Source organism: Hyperolius riggenbachi, chromosome 7, assembly GCF_040937935.1.
Source record: "Hyperolius riggenbachi isolate aHypRig1 chromosome 7, aHypRig1.pri, whole genome shotgun sequence".
In the NCBI taxonomy this organism is placed as follows: Eukaryota; Metazoa; Chordata; class Amphibia; order Anura; family Hyperoliidae; genus Hyperolius; species Hyperolius riggenbachi.
The window spans coordinates 86,901,383-86,919,461 of NC_090652.1; the positions used below are offsets into that span (position 1 = coordinate 86,901,383).

Consider the following 18,079-nt stretch of genomic DNA (forward strand, 5'->3'; position numbering starts at 1 on the left):
TGCTATTGCTTTTCTGCACTCCCAATTCTTTTAGATAACACCCATATCATGCCCCCACCACCAGACCCCTAGTCACTGATACCATAAAGTATTTAGAAGCAAAAGACAAAGTTTTAAAGTTCAGACCAAACTGGTCCTCTCTATCATCATTAGTTCTCCTGCATGTTATAGTTTAAAAATAAGAAATATATAAATTTAAATAGGAAAATAATAGAAAAGTATAACTTCAACTTAAAAACAATTCAGAGAGAAATATATATATATATATTTACATAGATCTGTATTTGTACATGAGTCCTAAAAGAGGGTCAAATGTGGGAAAAAGAGGGACAGAGGGATTTAGTTCCCGAAGAGGGCCTGTCAGTCCGAAAAAGCACAAGTGGGAGCTACGCAGATGATATATTATAGACCGATCAGTCCGTTTCCGGTTCCACAAACACCTCTGAGAGCTGTGACTTCACTCCGCTATATCAGATGATCGCACTCCCGTCCTCGGCTCCACGTGTCCTCCAACAACACAGAGCGCACTTCCGGGTGCCGGCCTGCCACGCCCCTTCCTTGCCTGATTGGCCGTATGGTAAGAGCCACCCTGTTGATTGGCTGACTCAATGGGGAAGCCTCTGGACTCCGACAGGTGGAGAAATATTATTGTAGCAGAAGAGATCCGCCTGATAGACGGAACTGGGCGCCCATAGACTTTGTATAGAGGACCAGAAACTGCCACTGTCCTCGCTATGGAGACTCACTGTCACCGCAACACCCACTTCCAGTGAGGATGAGCAGAACCCCAGAGACCCCCCTCCAGCTGTCACCCCTCACCCAGCCAGCAACATGCAGCACCTTGTTCTCTGGCTGACCCTCGCCATGTGCATCACACCTGTGCTGCAGGTAAGTCCCTGACATCCTAGCTGTGCCCCTGCTCTGTGGGGACCCCAATCCCCCCTCTCTGCTTCTTTCCTATGTAATCCCTCTTTTAGAGGTTCGCTATAAATAAATATGTTGTACTAAATGAAAGTGCATTTGTTTTATGAAAGGGAGAACAATTGTCAGTTTGCCTGAAAAAGAGTGCAATTTTTTTACTTTTGAGTAATGATACTTGATTGTCGTATTCATAAAAGTAACATTCAGTACTAAAAGCCTAATTGCCTGGCAAAAAGGTGTCCATTCATGTAGCGTATGGGCAGATCGAATAAGGGTGGCCACTAATGATCCAATCTTACCATTTCTATGTAATATAAGGGACTGCCTTGTATACTCTACTACATAGATTTAGTAAGATTGGATGAAAAAGATTGGATCCCATTATGGCCACTAACTGTCCAATTTCTAGTGAAAAATCGTTCGAGAGATCAGATAATTCTGAATCGTTCACTACACCATCAACCAACCAATCTTTGCTTCCTATCTATCACAACCAACAGCACAACTATTTTTATAATCGTTTGTAATCTATTGTGCCCATCAACAGAGATTATTTAGATCAGAATTTCGGATCCCTCTAACGATTTTTCACTAGAAATTGGGCCGTTAGTGGCCACCTTTTTCTGATTGGAGAGAGATCTGGTGGCTCCCCATACACCACCACTGTTGGCCTTGTGATGCCGCCTGGCCGCAGTCCCCTCAAATGTAAATGTGCCTCCCTCCCCTTATGCCCATCGTAATCTGGCCTGCTCCAGCTTTGCGGAATTACTGCCTTGTTCGGTGTCCTCACCGAGAAGGGAAACAGCAGATGAGACTGCAGCAGGAGCATGTGAGATTTCCAATGTGCGTGAACCATGGGGGCACATTTACATTTGGGGAAACAGCCGCTGGGGGGTGTGTCATGTTCACCGGTCATCGTGATATTGTGTGCCATTACCTCCACACACCCGATCGACCATGGCGGACTGAGAATTTCCAGCATGCTTGATCAATACGTTACACCATTTTGGGCCCAAAATCTTTTCAATTGTCGATTAGGCATGCTCGTTGCAGGCGGCACCAATTTTCATCCAGTTTGATAAAATCATTCAATTGGATAGTTGATTGGCCCGCAAAATTGCTAGATGTATATAGGGCTGTGGAGTCGGGGCAATTTTGGGTGCCCGGAGTCGGAGTTGGAGTCTGAGTCATGGTTTCAGAAACTGAGGAGTCGGAGTCGCATGATTTTTGTACAAAAGCCACAGCCCTGTTAAAGGGATACTGTAGGGGGGTCGGGGGAAAATGAGTTGAACTTACCCAGGGCTTCTAATGGTCCCCCGCAGACATCCTGTGTTGGCGCAGCCACTCACCGATGCTCTGGCCCCGCCTCCAGTTCACTTCTGGAATTTCTGACTTTAAAGTCAGAAAACCACTGCGCCTGAGTTGCCATGTCCTCACTCCCGCTGATGTCACCAGGAGTGTACCGCGCAGACACAGACCATACTGGGCCTGCGCTGTGCGCTCTTGGTGACATCAGCGGGATCGAGGACACGGCAATGCAGGCGCAGTGGTTTTCAGACTTTAAAGTCTGAAATTCCAGAAGTGAACAGGAGGCGGGGCCAGAGCATCGGTGAGTGGCTGCGCGGGCACAGGATGTCTGCGGGGGACCGTTAGAAGCCCCGGGTAAGTTCAACTCATTTTCTCCTGACCCCCTACAGTATCCCTTTAAGTATTAGACTAAGGAGTCGGAGTCGGGGCAATTTTGGGTACCCGGAGTTGGAGTCGTGGTTTCAGAAACTGAGGAGTCGGAGTTGGAGTCGGAAGATTTTTGGACCGACTCCACAGCCCTGGCTGTATAGTCAGTTTAGCCGTCTCTCTTCTTTCCTCCAAATCTATCCCTCTTTCATTACTGATGTATGGATCTGTATAAATATGTGTAATTTTTCTACCAAAAAAGGTTTGTGTGAACTTTCCTATTCACAGGCCTGGTGCACACCAGAGGAGTTTTTCAGAGCGTTTTGAGTTTTTAAATCTGCTGCTAATGTTATCCTATATGTCTGTGCACACTGGAGCAATGAGGTTTTGTAAAAAAAAACCATAGCATTACATTGGGAAGAGCTTTTGAAACCTCTAAAAGCTCTTCCCAATGTAATGCTATGGGTTTTTTTACAAAACCTCATTGCTCCAGTGTGCACAGACACATAGGATAACATTAGCAGCAGATTTAAAAACTGAAACCGCTCACAAAAACTCCTCTGGTGTGCACCAGGCCTATGCACATAAAGAAGCAGAAGCGTGCACTAATGTCCTCAAGTGAATTTCGCCTTTTAATCCTCCAGAACAAATCCATGCAAACGGGGTAACATCAGTGTACACATTAGTATAGTTGCATATACATACTGGTGCTGGTAGCAGTGGTCTGGTGGGTGCCTAGGGTGTGAAGGGATCGGCGACGGCCGTTTCACGTCCAACAGGACGCTTGGTCACGCTGCGTTCCACAATGTGAGCGCTCGACGAGCCTCCGTGATATCGCGGGGAGTAGCCCCGCCCCTTCCGGGGGAATCGTCGGCGTCATGAGGAGTTCAATTGAGGCATTGGGGAAGCACTTCCGGTGTCGGCCTGCGGGGTGGTGCACATGCGCACACGTAATGCATACAAATAGACGCATCCAACGGATATGATAAACCACCACTAGATGGGGACATCATTATGCCCATATCCACTTATGCGCACATGCGTCCAAAGGGACGCAATGGGCATGCTAAATTATGCATGCCCATCCATTCCCCACATGCAGAACACCAGCGCCCCCCCATGTCCCCAAAAATGTATTAAATGTGCAATGTGATAATTAAAACAAAACACCTTTAAAAACAAATAGCCAGGACGGCTGGTCAAGAAACAGCTGACTAGATATTCACCCTAATATTTAAGCGTTTCTTAAGATGGATTGTGGCCAAGACTTAAAAACTCTCTTAACCCATCAATGTTCAAATCGGGGCCTCCACCGACCTCTGCTACCAAATATTTCTAAAAAATTTTTCAAAATAGGTAGCATAGAGAGCCAAATGACTATCCCTATTGTATTGGGCAAAGGGGTCCGGCCCTTAAACAAAAAAGACCACCCCATCACCTAGGAAAGTTAAACCCAGCGAGTAAAAGCCATAGACTCCCTATATTTATGGGTATCTCATGGTGTGGGACGAAAAAGGGACAATGTATCAGTGGAGACCCCGATGCGAACATATAAAGGGCAACCACCGGAACCAGCCTCAGAAAACACCAGAACATGCACATGTCGCAAACATTGGTACAGACATTCAAAAATCCTAATAAATTACCAATACAAAATTCATGGATCCAGCATACATGAAAGTTCAATCCTGTCATTAAGACCCAAGGGGCCCATCGCTTCAGTTTGTAATATAACCCAAGTTTCTCTTCTTAAAAGCAACAGCTCCCTATTTCCCCCTCTTCTGGGCATTTCGACTTTTTCCAAAGCTATGAACCTCACATCGTTACAATTACCCCTATGAATCTCATTCATATGGGTGTATAGCCTGGTACAGCCTTTCCCAGACTTCATTACACTCAAATGTTCACCGATTCTAACTTTGAGGGGGCGGGTTGTTTGGCCAATATAGAAACGTCCGCAAGGGCAAAATAAGACATAGACGACAAAACCGGTCTGACAAGATAGGAAAGATTTGATCTGAAAGTTCTTCTTACCCACCTGTACATTTTTTCTCCACCAGGCCTGCACCAGGCCTAAATCAGTATTTGTCAGCCTTTTTATCGCAGGTGCTTCTTTATGGAAGATGTTTTCCAAATATGCACTATTCTGTCAACTAAAATGATCTATGATTTTTCTAATGCCAAAAAATGTTAACTATTGACTATGACAAGTTCAAGTACTTCCTAAAACCTGCTTAGGGCTGGCTCAGATGCATGGCTGTTGGTGTCTGTCCCCAGTATTTACCGCTCTGGATCCACCCCATTGTGTATTGAGATGAATAGGAGCATTAAATGTCCGTCAATTTTTGTCATTTGGTCAAGCGCCACAGCCTCCTGTATGTGACGTCTTTGAGCCTATTGCACTCACTGGGAATGGCACTTTTTAATTTTTATTTTATTTTTTTGCACAGTGGGCCTTATTATCGCAGGTTGCTCTTGACTGTTATTTAAAGAAAACCTATAAGGGGAAAAAAAGGGTGAAAAGTTAACTTAACTAAGCAGTGGAAAGCCATGTGCTAGCAGGTTTGTTCTACGGTGCTGAAGCGCTCTGTACTCGTGTATGCGCAATACAGCCAGCTCATACACCCAACCAGGAGCGTGACCATGAGAGCCTATCTGACAAGCTGGTTATGCCTAGAGGGTCTCAGTGCTTGATCTGTATTCAGTAACTATAGTGAAAATAACATAATAGAATTGCTTATTTTTTACCATATTTATTTATAGATTTAGTCAGTGTTTGCTTATTGTAAAATATTTCCTCTCCCTGATTTACATTCAGGGTGATCTGTACAGTTCTGCCAGGTGATCTGTACAGAATGTTCGTTACCGAGAGTTCTATGCACAGAGGTAGATGCTGCTTGCTTGGCAGGTGGAAAAAAATATTTCCCACAATGCAACGAGGTTCACAGACCGCAAACTGTATCAAGGATCATGGTCATGACATCAGTTCAATCCCTGGTTAAAGTTCCTCTTTAAGGGCCCTTTTCCACTGGGATAGTGATGCGAATACGGCTACCTCGCCGCATCACTTCACTTCCGCTGCTGGCCGCATCACTTCCACATCTCCGGATGCGGAAGTGTATGAAGGGGTCTGCAGGCAGATGCGGGCGGGCAAGAACCTGCCGCATGCTGCAGATTCTCTGATCGCTCTGCACACAATACATGCAGTGGAAACTGTTTCATTGCTGTGTATTTGTTACACTGGCAGGGGGTCCCCAACCACCGGTCCACGGCCCACTGCCGGTCCGTTGGATGTTTGCACTTGTGCCGCGGGACTGTCCTCTTACCCCATTATCCTACCAACGCCCTTTCCCCCCCCCCCCCTCTGCCACCGCTGCTGTTACCTCTGGCGGACGCTTTATCTCTTTTATTCCTCTCTCATGCACCGGCCCCGTGTAAGTGGTTCACAGCAGCAGCGCGCCCTGCGGCTGCTGTGATGATGAGGGAGGAAGCAGGAGAGAGAGAGAGCGCTTCCCATAGTAACGGCGATACACATCGCCTCTACAGGAAGCCACGCTGTCTCTCTACTGCTTCCTCCCTCATCATCACAGCAGCCGTGGGGCGCGCTGCTGCTGTGGATCACTTACACAGGGCCGGTGCATGAGAGAGGAATATAAGAGAGAAAGCGGCCGCCGGCTAAGGTAACAGCGGCGGGGGGCGGCTATACTGGGGCACTACCTACCCATACTGGGGCGCTGTACTGGGGCACTCTACTGGCTATACTGGGCACTCTACTGGCTATACTGGGGCACTACCTAACCATACTGGGCACTATACTAGCTATACTGGGACACTATGCTAGCTATACTGGACACCTTGAAGGACAACTGAATTGAGAGGATATGGACGCTGCCATATTTATTTTCTTTTAAATAATACCAGTTGCCTGGTAGTCCTGCTGATCTATGTGGCTGCAGAAGTGTCTGAATCACACCAGAAACAAGAATGCAGCTAATCTCGTCAGTCTGACAATAATGTTATTATCCTGATCTGCTGCATGTTTGTTCAGGGTCCATGGCTTAAAGTATTAGAGGCAGAGGATCAGCATGACAGCTAGGCAACTGGTACTGCTTAAAAGGAAATAAATATGGCAGCCTCCGGATACCTCTCACTTTAGTTGCCCTTTAACTGCTTGCCGACCACGTCACGCCGATGGGCCACGACGGCAGCCCTAAGACCGCCTAACACCGATCGACGTAAAGTCCTGGGGCTTCAGTTTGCAGGAGATCGCGCGCAGGCTGCGTGCGCATCTCCTGCTTGGTAGGCAGAGGGGAGCTCTCCCAGTGGCGGCCGCTGCTCGGAGACTGTTAGCCGTCTAAAGACAGTGTACAGCGCTGCAATCTGCAACAGCGCTGTACTGGGGAGGGAGGGCAGGTTTAGTAGAAAAAAAATAGACAAATTTATTAAAAAAACATTTGTTAAAAATAAATAAACATGGGGGTAGCGACCAGACCCCACCGGCAGAGAGCTCTGTTGGTGGGGAAAAAAGGGGGGGGGGGGGGGGGAGAATCACTTGTGTGCTGTATTGTGCGGCCCTGCAGCTTGGCCTTAAAGCTGCAGTGGCCCATTTTACAAAAAGATGGCCTGGTCTTTAGGGGGGGTAAAGCCTGTGGTCCTGAAGAGGTTAAAGTGTATCAGAGATGATGAATACTTACCCGGGGCTTCCTCCAGCCCCATGCACATGGATTGTTCCCACGCCGCTGTCCTCCGCTGCCTGCAGCTCCTATATCAAGTCCTGTTACTTCGGTCAGTCTGCGCAAGAGAAAGTGCGCTCTCTATGTATATTTCCAGTGGCCGCTGGAGAGTTACCTAGAGAGTGCATTTCAATTGCGCAGACTGGCCAAAGTAATGGGACCCGATACCGGAGCTGCAGGCAGTGGAGAACGGCGGCGTGGGAGCGATCCATATGCATGGGGCTGGAGGAAGCCCCAGGTATGTATAAAACGGTAAGTATTCGTCATCTCTGGTTTCCATTATAGGCAAACAAAATAAAACTCATTGTATGTCGATGACACGTGGTGTTCAAAGCACCCCACCCCTGGTTTCCTTTTGGATGCACCAGTTTGGCATAAGGTGCGTACACACGCACTACGGCCGCCAACGACGGATCCGTCAGACCCTCCCGCTGGGCGGACTTTCAGGCGACAGTAGCGCGTGTGTACGCACTGTCGGCGGACTGATAAGGCTGTTTCTGAGCAATCCGCTCAGCGGATCGTTCAGTAACAGCCTTATGCAGTGCATAAGATGCCTTGGAATTTCCTTCACTTTTAAGTGCTGAAGAAATGGCTGTGCAAGAGTGATGCAACATCTTCTAAAATGGAAACAGGTGTCCAATAGAGGCTACTGTGTTTACCGTATATATTTCGGAGGTCAGTTTTTACATTGTTTTAAATGGATTGCTCCAGTTCACCTTGCATTGTTTGAGCTTTGGCTCCTGTGTAGTCATGTGACCGGATTGTTTGATTGAAGATCAGCAACAGGCTAATGATTTCAGCTTGCTTGCAAAATGTATCCAGCTTGGAAATGAACCAATCAAAAACCAGTAGGAAGTCGATTTGAACGGCCCAATCCTAAGAATGTATAAACTTTGCATTAAAGCAAACTTGAATGGAAAACAAACTGTTAAGATGAACAATTGTATCTATATGTTATGTTTCAGAGATGCATTGTTATCTTTATATACAAAATATACAATACTGGTTTTTTTGTATTCCCTATTTTTGTTGTAACGTTACAGTGTTGTATAAACTATTATAAGTAGTTCAAAACTCTTTAAGCTTTAAGGAAACCAGAGCTGTCAAATGATGAAGATTTGATATTCGCCCGCGGCTTCCTTCAGCAGCATAAGCTCGTCAAAGTCCCTCGCCGTCCTCCCGCGGTCTGCCGTTCAGCTGCGATCAGCCCCAATAACAGGCTCAGTTGCGTCAGTCGTGGTCTTCTGCGCGGGAGGTTTGCGCATCTGCATAAGACCACGACTGATGTGACTGAGCCTGTTACCAAGGCTGATCGCAGCTGAACAGCAGACCACGGGAGGACGGCGAGGGACTCAGGACGAGGTTATGCTGCTGGAGGAAGCCGCGGGTGAGTATCAAATCTTCATTATTTGACAACTATGGTACACTTTTTAAAAGCACATTCAAAAAAGTTGTCTGAAAGTAAATAATTTAACAGGGGACTCAACTTGCAAACAAATTCAACTTACAATCTCCCAGAACGGAACCGGTTTGGTAGTAAATGCATGCGCTATATAAATTCAAAATAATTTATTGTCCTGGAATCTTAATCCTTACAGCAGTGGCGTAGCTAAGAAGCTCTGCGCAGTCCGCTCCGGCCCACGTGGTGGTGATTGACAGCGCCGCTCGCGCAGGCGCAGTACAGAGCGACCTCCAGGTCGCTCTGACGTCATCGCCAGGGACCGGGACGGAGCTGCGGCCTTGGGGCTGGAGGAAGCCCCCGGTAAGTAGCGTTTATTTTGTTTAAATATGCCTGATAACTCCTTTAAGGCTAGTTTCACACCAGGACGTTGCGTTTTAGGGGACGTTATGGTCGCATAACGTGCCCCTAACGCAACGCCTGGTGCTCTCTAAGGTGGACGTCAGAGTGAGCCGCGTTGTGCAGCTCACTCTGGCGCCCATGATGCGTACTCTTGTGCGCATGTGGCATCACGAGGTCCCGCCCGGCCAATCGCCGCACAGAGCGGCCGCTCCAGGAAGTAAACACTGCACGTCACTGAGTGCAGTGAATATTAATTAGCCATGTGCCCGGCCGCTCTCCGCTCCTCCCCAACATTACTGCGCATGCCCAAGCAGTCTAATGCATGCAGTACGTTGTGTAACGCAACGTGGGCACTGTGAACGGCCCATTGATTTTTCATTGCTGTGCGGTGGGCTGCGTTACAGGCTGCTCTAACGTGCGCCTGTAACGTCCCACTGTGAAACCAGCCTAATGGTCGTTGGATGCTTTTTTTTTTTTTTTTTTTTTAAACGATAGGGGAACGATCGTTTCAAACGACTATAGTCGATGTGTGTACGCACCTTTAGAAGTGCAAGAAGGGGATGGGAAACAATGTGTTAATGATCACTACTATTCAAAGCATCTATAGGGATGGGATGAGAAGGGAATATTACTAACACAGGACCAATAGAGAGCTAATACTGTGGTTGAGGAAGGGCTTCTCGGGGCCCCTCTGGTCCAAGGGCCCAGATGCGGTCGCAACCTTATTTCCACGCCACTGCCTTACAGTAAGGGTCAAGTTCAATTGCTTTCTGATCTGAATCTTATCAGAGACCGATTTCCCCCCCCCCCCCCCCCCCCCCCCTCTACACGGCTCACAGATTTTTAATATATTTAGGCCTTTTTACACGGGCAGTTGATAGGCAGTGAAATGCCTCTCAAACTCTCACAACTGCTTGCTGCTGCCTGGTAACTGCTTGCTGCTGCCTGGTAACTGCTTGCTGCTGCCTGGTAACTGCTTGCTGCTGCCTGGTAACTGCTTGCTGCTGCCTGGTAACTGCTTGCTGCTGCCTGCTCTTACCGCCAAATTGACTTTTGCCGTGAATTGCTGCAAATTGCCATTGATGCAGCTTGTTGTGTGGCAGATAACCATTCCATCATAATGATCAAATCTGCCAGTAAAAATCTATGTATTTATGGCCTGCTTAAGCCTCAGAGCTTGACCTACACACTCTAGGTATAGTATTCATAGTATTCCAAATTACTCCATACTAACATGGAGGTGGTAGAATTGGCCAGTCACTGGCTAATCACAATTGGATGTGTATGCACTTTTAAGGTGCCCATACATTAGATGATGTATAGTATGAGCAGATCAACCAAGAGACAGATCTCTCTCTGATCAAATTTGATCAGAGAGAGAGATCTGTTGGCTGCTCATACACCACAGCATTTTTCAGCATGAAATCTCTTGGGATTCAGCATTGTGTCGTCGCATCCACCACCTTCCCATCCACCCTAATGTAAAATGTGCCCACCCAGTGCAGTATGCTTTACCTGTCCATGCCCGTCGCTGGCTCCGAGCTCCGTCCACAATCTGCATACACACGCCTCGCATGGTATCGCACGCGCCCACGCTAAAAACTGTACACACGTGACAACAAACAAAGGAAAGACACAACGGAAAGACACAACGGAAGCTGTCTGCCATGGACTGCGTAGAGCGTAGAAGGTTTTCGCGCACACACAGCAGGACAATAACCGACTACATGATGGTTTGCGCGCCAAAAGCAGCGAGTGATTGAACAGTTTAATCGCTTGAACAAGATCTTGTCTGCAGACTCATTTGTTGCTCACAGCATACACCAATTAACTATCACGTGACACGTGTCTGTACAGACATTTGTACGCCGTGTGGATGGGCTTTAAAGGGGAAGTGAGAGGGATATGGAGGCTGCCATGTTTATTTCCTTTTAAGCAATACCAGTTGCCTGGCAGCCCTGCTGATCCTCTGCCTCTAATACTATTAGCCATAGCCCCTGAACAAGCATGCAGCAGATCAGGTGTTTTAGACTTTAAAGTCAGATCTGACAAGACTAGCTGCATGCTTGTTTCTGGTGTTATTCAGATACTACTGCAGAGAAATAGACCAGCAGGGCTGCCAGGCAACTGGTATTGATTAAAAGGAAATAAATATGGCAGCCTCCGTATACCTCTTACTTCAGTTCCCCTTTAAGAGGGATTTGGAGGCTACTTCACACTTGGATTACATGACTAGAGAGAGGCATTTGTATAATACAAAGTGAACCTGGAAAGGGCATTAATAATGAAACTGTGGATCAAATGTAAGTAAAACAGTTAGGGCCCGTTTCCACTTGTGCGGTGGGAATCGCTGCGGAAAACAATTGGATGTGAATTTCGCATGCGGTTGTATGCGAATTTTCATGCGAATTTGCATATGATTTCTCATGGATGACTATGCGAATTTAACAATGGCAGTGTTTGTGTGCTTTTCAAATGTTTCTATGCGAAATCATATGCAAATTCGCATGGAAATTTGCATAACAAAACTGCATGCGAATTTCCTATTAAATACATTGTATGCGAATCGCATAGCAGTATGCGAATTCTGATGGCTCTGCCGTGCAGATTTTTTTTCTGCACAGAAAAACGCTCAGAAATCCTGACCAGTGGAAACAGTCCCATCCACTTGTATTGACTATGCAAATCTGCATGCAGGAAACGCTCTAGTGGAAACGGGCCCAAAGGATTCAGCCTTTGCATCCGATATGTATGTTAGGGCAACAGTATCCTGTTGTAGCTAAATATGCCTCTTGGCAGCTGGGTAGCCGGTTCCTGTTCATGGCTTTCAGCTTCATTGCTCTGTGTTTACTTTTGTTAACTGTTCAGATTAGCTTATCTTTACTGCCAAACTTCTATTTGAATGGCTCTGACATGTACTGTGGAACTCCACAGCCCGGATCAGCAATTCACTTATATTTATATTATTGATTTTCTTCAGCTTACACTGAGGCTCCTTTTCCACACAACAGAATGTGTGCGCGATTTTGGGTATTCATGGTCCTTGTACATCTAATGCAGGGGTGTCAAACTCAAATACAACGAGGGGCTGAAATTGAGCTCTGGGACCAAGTTGTGGGCCAACTTCAATGTCTATTGGCTACCTCTCTCTCTCCCTGGTGTCTAATAGCCCCCCTCCATCCCCTATACAGTTTCCTGGTGTCTAGTGCCACCCTCCTTGCCCTGTAAAGTTCCCTGGTGTCTAGTGGCCCTCTTCTTCCCCTATACAGTTCCTTGGTGTCTAGTGGCCCCCTCCTTCTCCTATGCAATTCACTGGCACCTTGTGCTTTCCCCATCCCCATATGGCTTTCCTGGTGATTTAGGTCTGTCCCTCCAATATTGATTCTCTGGTGGTCTACAGTGGGCCAAACATAATGCAAAGTGAGGAAACCACCTGAGGGCCAAATCTGATGGCTCCGAGGGCCCGATTTGGCCCACGGGCCGGAGTTTGACATGTATGATCTAACGCAAGTCAGCGCCATTATGCACATGGTGATCCCTGCAAAGTGCCTCCACGATCTGCGCAGAACAGTCCTGGATATGGGAGCGAGGAGGTGTGTGGGCAGGACAGCACATCCGCATGGGTCTTGGACGCTGACGGGGCTGACAGCAGAGGGGAACAGGACAAAGAGGGACCCAACAAACTTCATGGGACTGGAAGAAGCCTCAAGTAAGTAAAAGCCAACTTTATTGGACACTTCCTAGAGGCAATGGAGGACGCTGTGGGAAGCCTCTACAGGATCCAGAGGCTTCCCTCTTCTCAACTTAGTATGTGATATTTTTGACCTGAGCTTTGGTTTGGGTACACTTTTTTTATAAAATAAAAAAATAGTTTAATTTACCTGGGACTTCTTGCAGCCCCCTGGACTCATTCTGTACCCGCGTCTGTCCGAATCCCTCCAGCCAGCAGCAGCCCCCACAAAGCTGGCCGGTCACCACCAGCCGGCGGCTACTATGCATAAATGGTCCCGAGCCACGCGCACCTTGATGGGAACGCCGTGAGGAAGCTCGTGGCCGGGCAGCTCTGCAGGAGTCACTTCTGCTGGTGGAAGGGACTCGGCCAGATGTTGTGGGCACAGGATGAGTCCAGGGGGTTTGCAAGAAGCCTCAGGTACGGTAAAATAACATTTTTTTGTTTAATTTTTTAAAGATCCACTTACCTGGGGCCCGTCCTGTGCCCTTGCCGCAGCTCCGGAGGCTCCCGGTCTTCTCCGCTTCTCCGGTGGCTGCCGCTTCTCCGCCGGAGCTGTGGCGGGGCACAGGACGGCTGCCACGGGTGGAGGAAGCAACAGGTAAGTGGATATTTATTTATTTATTTTTAAAGAAAAACAGCTTGGATCACTCCTTTTAAGATTACCTTTAAAAGGAAATAAATATGGCAGCCTCCATATACCTTTCGCTTCAGTTGTCCTCATAGAGAACCACTCGATGTAGATTAAATTATTTACATTTTTGATCTGTAATGGAAATGGTTAACGTCTTTTTCTGTATAGTTTTAATTTATTATTAAAAAAAAATGTATGTAATTTCTGTGAAACTAGTTAGTTACTCTGTTGTTGAATTGCACAAGCAGCATTAGCTGGTTAGTTTTGTGGGATCTCATGTTATATTGTGTGCACTGTTGTTGCTGTGTAACAGTGCAGCGTGAGGACAAATGGCTGCTGCAGGAAGTGGGTAGATTTCAGCTTTAGCTACTTCGAATTTTAGCTTAAGGGCCGGTTCACACGGACGCTTGGCGGCGTCTACCGTCAAGCGTTCGGGACCCATCGGCTAAACTCTCCCATTCAAGTGAATAGGAGCGTTTAGCATTGCGCGGTTACCGTCGATTACCGTCGATTGCATAAACGCGGCGTTCTGATCCCGATTTAACGCATCGTTTCGGCCGTCCCTAGAAGCCGCATGCAACGTCCAGGGACGGCTAGCCGGCGCGGCTATATGTCCCCCTGCGGGGACGAGAAACGCCGATCGCGACGATCTCTGTACCGCCGCCACCGAACGGGACGTCACAGGACGACGCGACTTCCTGGCCACCCCAACGCCGCCTGCCGTCCGTGTGAACCGGCCCTAAGAAAAAAAGTTTGGTTTTTATTACAGATTTTCTTTTATTTCCCTGAAACAGAAATGGAGAGAGCGGAGGTTGATTACCATTTCCAGAATACCTGCTGTAAGCATTGTACTCAGGAAGAAATGGGCTTCTTATTTTTATGTCGACACATGTATTTTAAGTGTTACAATTTTATTTGATAGGTCCTTTAAAGGGAAACTGAAGTGAGAGGGGTATGAAGGCTGCCATATAGATTTCATTTTAAACAATGGAGGTTTGAATCAGGATGATACCATTTATTGGCTAACTTAGAGATGGATAAACAGTGAGCTTTCGGCTTATAAAAAGCCTTCGTCGGACTGGTTCCTGAAAAACACAGCTTATATACACTGACCTACAGAGGAAAAACATTCTTTAGCAAACATAAATGTAATTAGATGCCTCAACTGTTACTGAGGAGGCTTTCCCAGGCATCCTGGCTAAATTGATAATGCACATTGCCTTGGCAGTCATGCTGATCTTTATGGCAGCAGTAGTGTCTGAATCACACCAGGAACCATCATGCAGCTAATCTTATCAGCTTTTTCTCATCTGATCTGCATGCTTGTTCAGGGTCTATGGCTGAAACTATTAGAGGCAGAGGATCAGCAGGATAGCCAGGCAACATTAAAAGGAAATATATCTAGCCGCCTCTATATCTCTCTCACTTCAGATTCCCTTTATGGCTGGATTCACACTTAGTTGCGTCGCATTGAAAAAAGCGGCTTACAACACAATGTAACACAACTCAATGCAATGGTATCTAATACTGGGAATACTTGATGATTTTTTTTTGGGGGGGGGGACAAATTTACTGGCTGATCGATTTTCCAATCGATTTCCACTTCTATGAGAAAATCGATCAGAAAAACAATCAACATAAGATCAGACCTGTCAAAAATTATCTATTGAGCCATCTATCTGCCAGAAAAACTCACGGTGTATTCCCAGCATAAGTGTCAATCCAGCCTCAAGGTCACCATTCATTGTCCAATTTCTAGCAAAAAAATCATTTGAGCGATCAGAAATTGTGATTGGATTGGCTGTAAATAATCTCCATTGATGAGCACAATCTATTAGGAACGATAATAAAAATAGTCATCCAATTGGATTATCGTCAAACCAAAATTTTGGATTTTCTTGTTGGTTGTGATAGATTGGAAGCAAAGATTGGTTTGTTGATGATGTAGTGAACGATTTTTCTTCCGATCAGAATTATCTGATCGCTCAAATGATTTTTCGCTAGAAATTGGATAGTTCGTGGCCACCTTAACCTATTTTGCTTCCTGGACGTAGAAACTACGTCCAGGAACCATGCGCGCAACTGCGCACTCCCGCGACCGATCACGCGCGTGCACGCGAGCCCCCGGTCTGCGGTTCGTTAGCCAGGCAATCAGTGAATCGGGCTATGGTGCCCGATCACTGATTCCTCTCCCCCGCTGAAAAAGCGACAGCTTCTCTCGGAAGCTGCGCCTTTTCTGGCTGTTACCTCCCCCATGCGTCCCTCTAAGCGTGTGTTACGCTTAGAGTGATGACATGTAAACAAACTCATGGCCGCCATCTTGTGGCCAAAAAGTAAAACTACAACTAAAAGTTAAAAAAATAAAAATCACACATTTACATTATAAACCTATTGTTTACATCCTACCCTCCCAAAACTACCCAAATAAAATGTTTAATATAAAAAAAAACAAAAAAAACATGTAAATATTTAACTAAGGGTCTAAACTTTTTAAATATCAATGTAAAGATGAAATATATTTCTATATATTTTTTTTTTTATTTTAAACTTGTAAATAGTGATTAGATGCAAAACGGAAAAAATGCACCTTTATTTCCAAATAAAATATTGTCGCCATACATTGTGATAGGGACATAATTTTAACGGTGTAATAACCGGGACATATGGGCAAATACAATACGTGAGTTTTAATTATGGAGGCATGTATTATTTTAAAACTATGTCTGAAAACTGAGAAATAATGAATTTTTCCGTTTTTTTTTTCTTATTCTTCCTCTTAAAATGCATTTACAGTAAAGTGGCTCTTAGCAAAATGTACCCCCTAAAGAAAGCCTAATTGGTGGTGGAAAAAACAAGATATAGATCAGTTCATTGTGATAAGTAGTGGTAAAGTTATAGGCTAATGAATGGGAGGTGAACATTTCTCAAGTGAAAACGACGGAACGTGAATGGGTTAAAAGGATACTTAAGTAAAAAAAAGATTTTTACTCACCTGGGGCATCCCTCAGCCCCCTGAAGCTGTATGGTGACCTCGCAGCCTCGGTCCGATCCTCCTGTCCCCGCCGGCGGCTACTTCTGGGTTCGGCGAAAGCCGCCGACAGGCTGGGAACGCGGAGAATCACTCGCGTTCCCTGCCTGTCGGCGGCTGTCGCCTGACCCGGAAATAGCCGCCGGCGGGGACAGGAGGATCGGACCGAGGCTGCGAGGGCACCATACAGCTTCAGGGGGCTGAGGGATGCCCCAGGTGAGTAAAAATCATTTTTTTTATTTTTGACTTAAGTATCCCTTTAAGGAGGATCTTTGTCATTTATGTCTTGACATTGGGAATAGAGAATAAAGGTCTAGGTACATTTGTGTGTGATTTAAGGTGCCCATACATTAGAACGAATATGGGCAGATTCGACCAAGAGACAAATTTATCTCTAATCGAATCTGATTAGAAATAAAATTGTCTCTAATCGAATCTGCCCATAAACTACAGGCCGATTCCCATCCGAATTCAGCATGAAATAATCAGGGAATCGGCTGAGCCACCGTGTCCGCCCCGCAGCTGCCCCCAAAATGTATAAATGTATGTTGTGTAGTGCATTTCTACATTACCTGTCCTGTAGCAGCTCGCCGGGTCCATCTGTCCATCTCGCCGGGTAAGCCGCATACGCGCTAGCAGTGCATAGCGTCTGACGTCGGCCGCTATGCACCTTCGTGGCGTCAGACATAGCGCCGCCGACATGTATGTGGAACCCGGAGATGGATGGAGATTGTCTGTATGTTTTTTGTTGTCTGTGACCTTAGACTTTTCCCCTTGTTTCCTGTCATTTGGTTTTTGCCATGAGATGAATGAAAAAAATGCTACATAGATTATAACAGGAGTTTGGCATAAATCTCACATAATAAACCATGGCCTCAATTCACTAAACTTATCTCCTGTCTTTAATAACTCTTCTAGAGTTGTTACCATGGTGATAAGACATGTAGTATTCAGGAAACATTTTACCTCAGGCAAGCCTAAAGTTAACTCTTCTGTCTTTAAATTAACTCTCCAATCCTTAAAATAACTCCAGAGTTAAAGACAGGCTGTTAATTAGCTGCATGTGAAAATAACTACAGAGGAGGTAAATTAACTACAGAGGAGGTAAATTAACTCACACAAGCAATAGAACACAGCAGTACATGCATCCAGCTACATTTGAAATTGGTCAGCAGGTGCTCGTCAGCCAATCAGGATGCACTGTCATACACCCTTTACCTGCCATACCACATCTAGCAGCCATTAGCATTCAGGTGGGAGGCTTCAGTTGGACGCCATCGCAAGATTGCGTCGCTAGCAGGACCGCCCCGTGCAGGCATTCCTCCCACAGGGGTCCCTCCCTAGCCGCTCACCTGTCCGCCTTGTCCTAGAGCTGAAAGAAAACGTTTAAAAACACACGATTGGTTCACACGATGGCCAGGGGCCCCGGACCTCTCTCACTGGCCGGGGCCCCAAGGCCAACACGTGATACCTGGAGGGGAGTGCAGGTGGGCCTGGACCTCTCACACCCAGGCTCTGGACCTCTCACATCCAGAAAACCCACCAACACTGCCTCCAT

General features: G+C 46.4%; 1 protein-coding gene across 1 annotated transcript in view; it reads left to right on the top strand.

The window, feature by feature from the left end:
• Window positions 1-621: 621 nt before the first annotated feature.
• Window positions 622-18,079, top strand: part of ERN2 (endoplasmic reticulum to nucleus signaling 2) — a 101,645-nt gene continuing 84,187 nt past the window's right edge. The window contains exon 1 of the mRNA XM_068244251.1: window positions 622-888. Coding sequence (XP_068100352.1) covers window positions 832-888 — 57 coding nt within the window. The 5' untranslated portion in view covers window positions 622-831. The remainder of the gene's footprint in view (window positions 889-18,079) is intronic.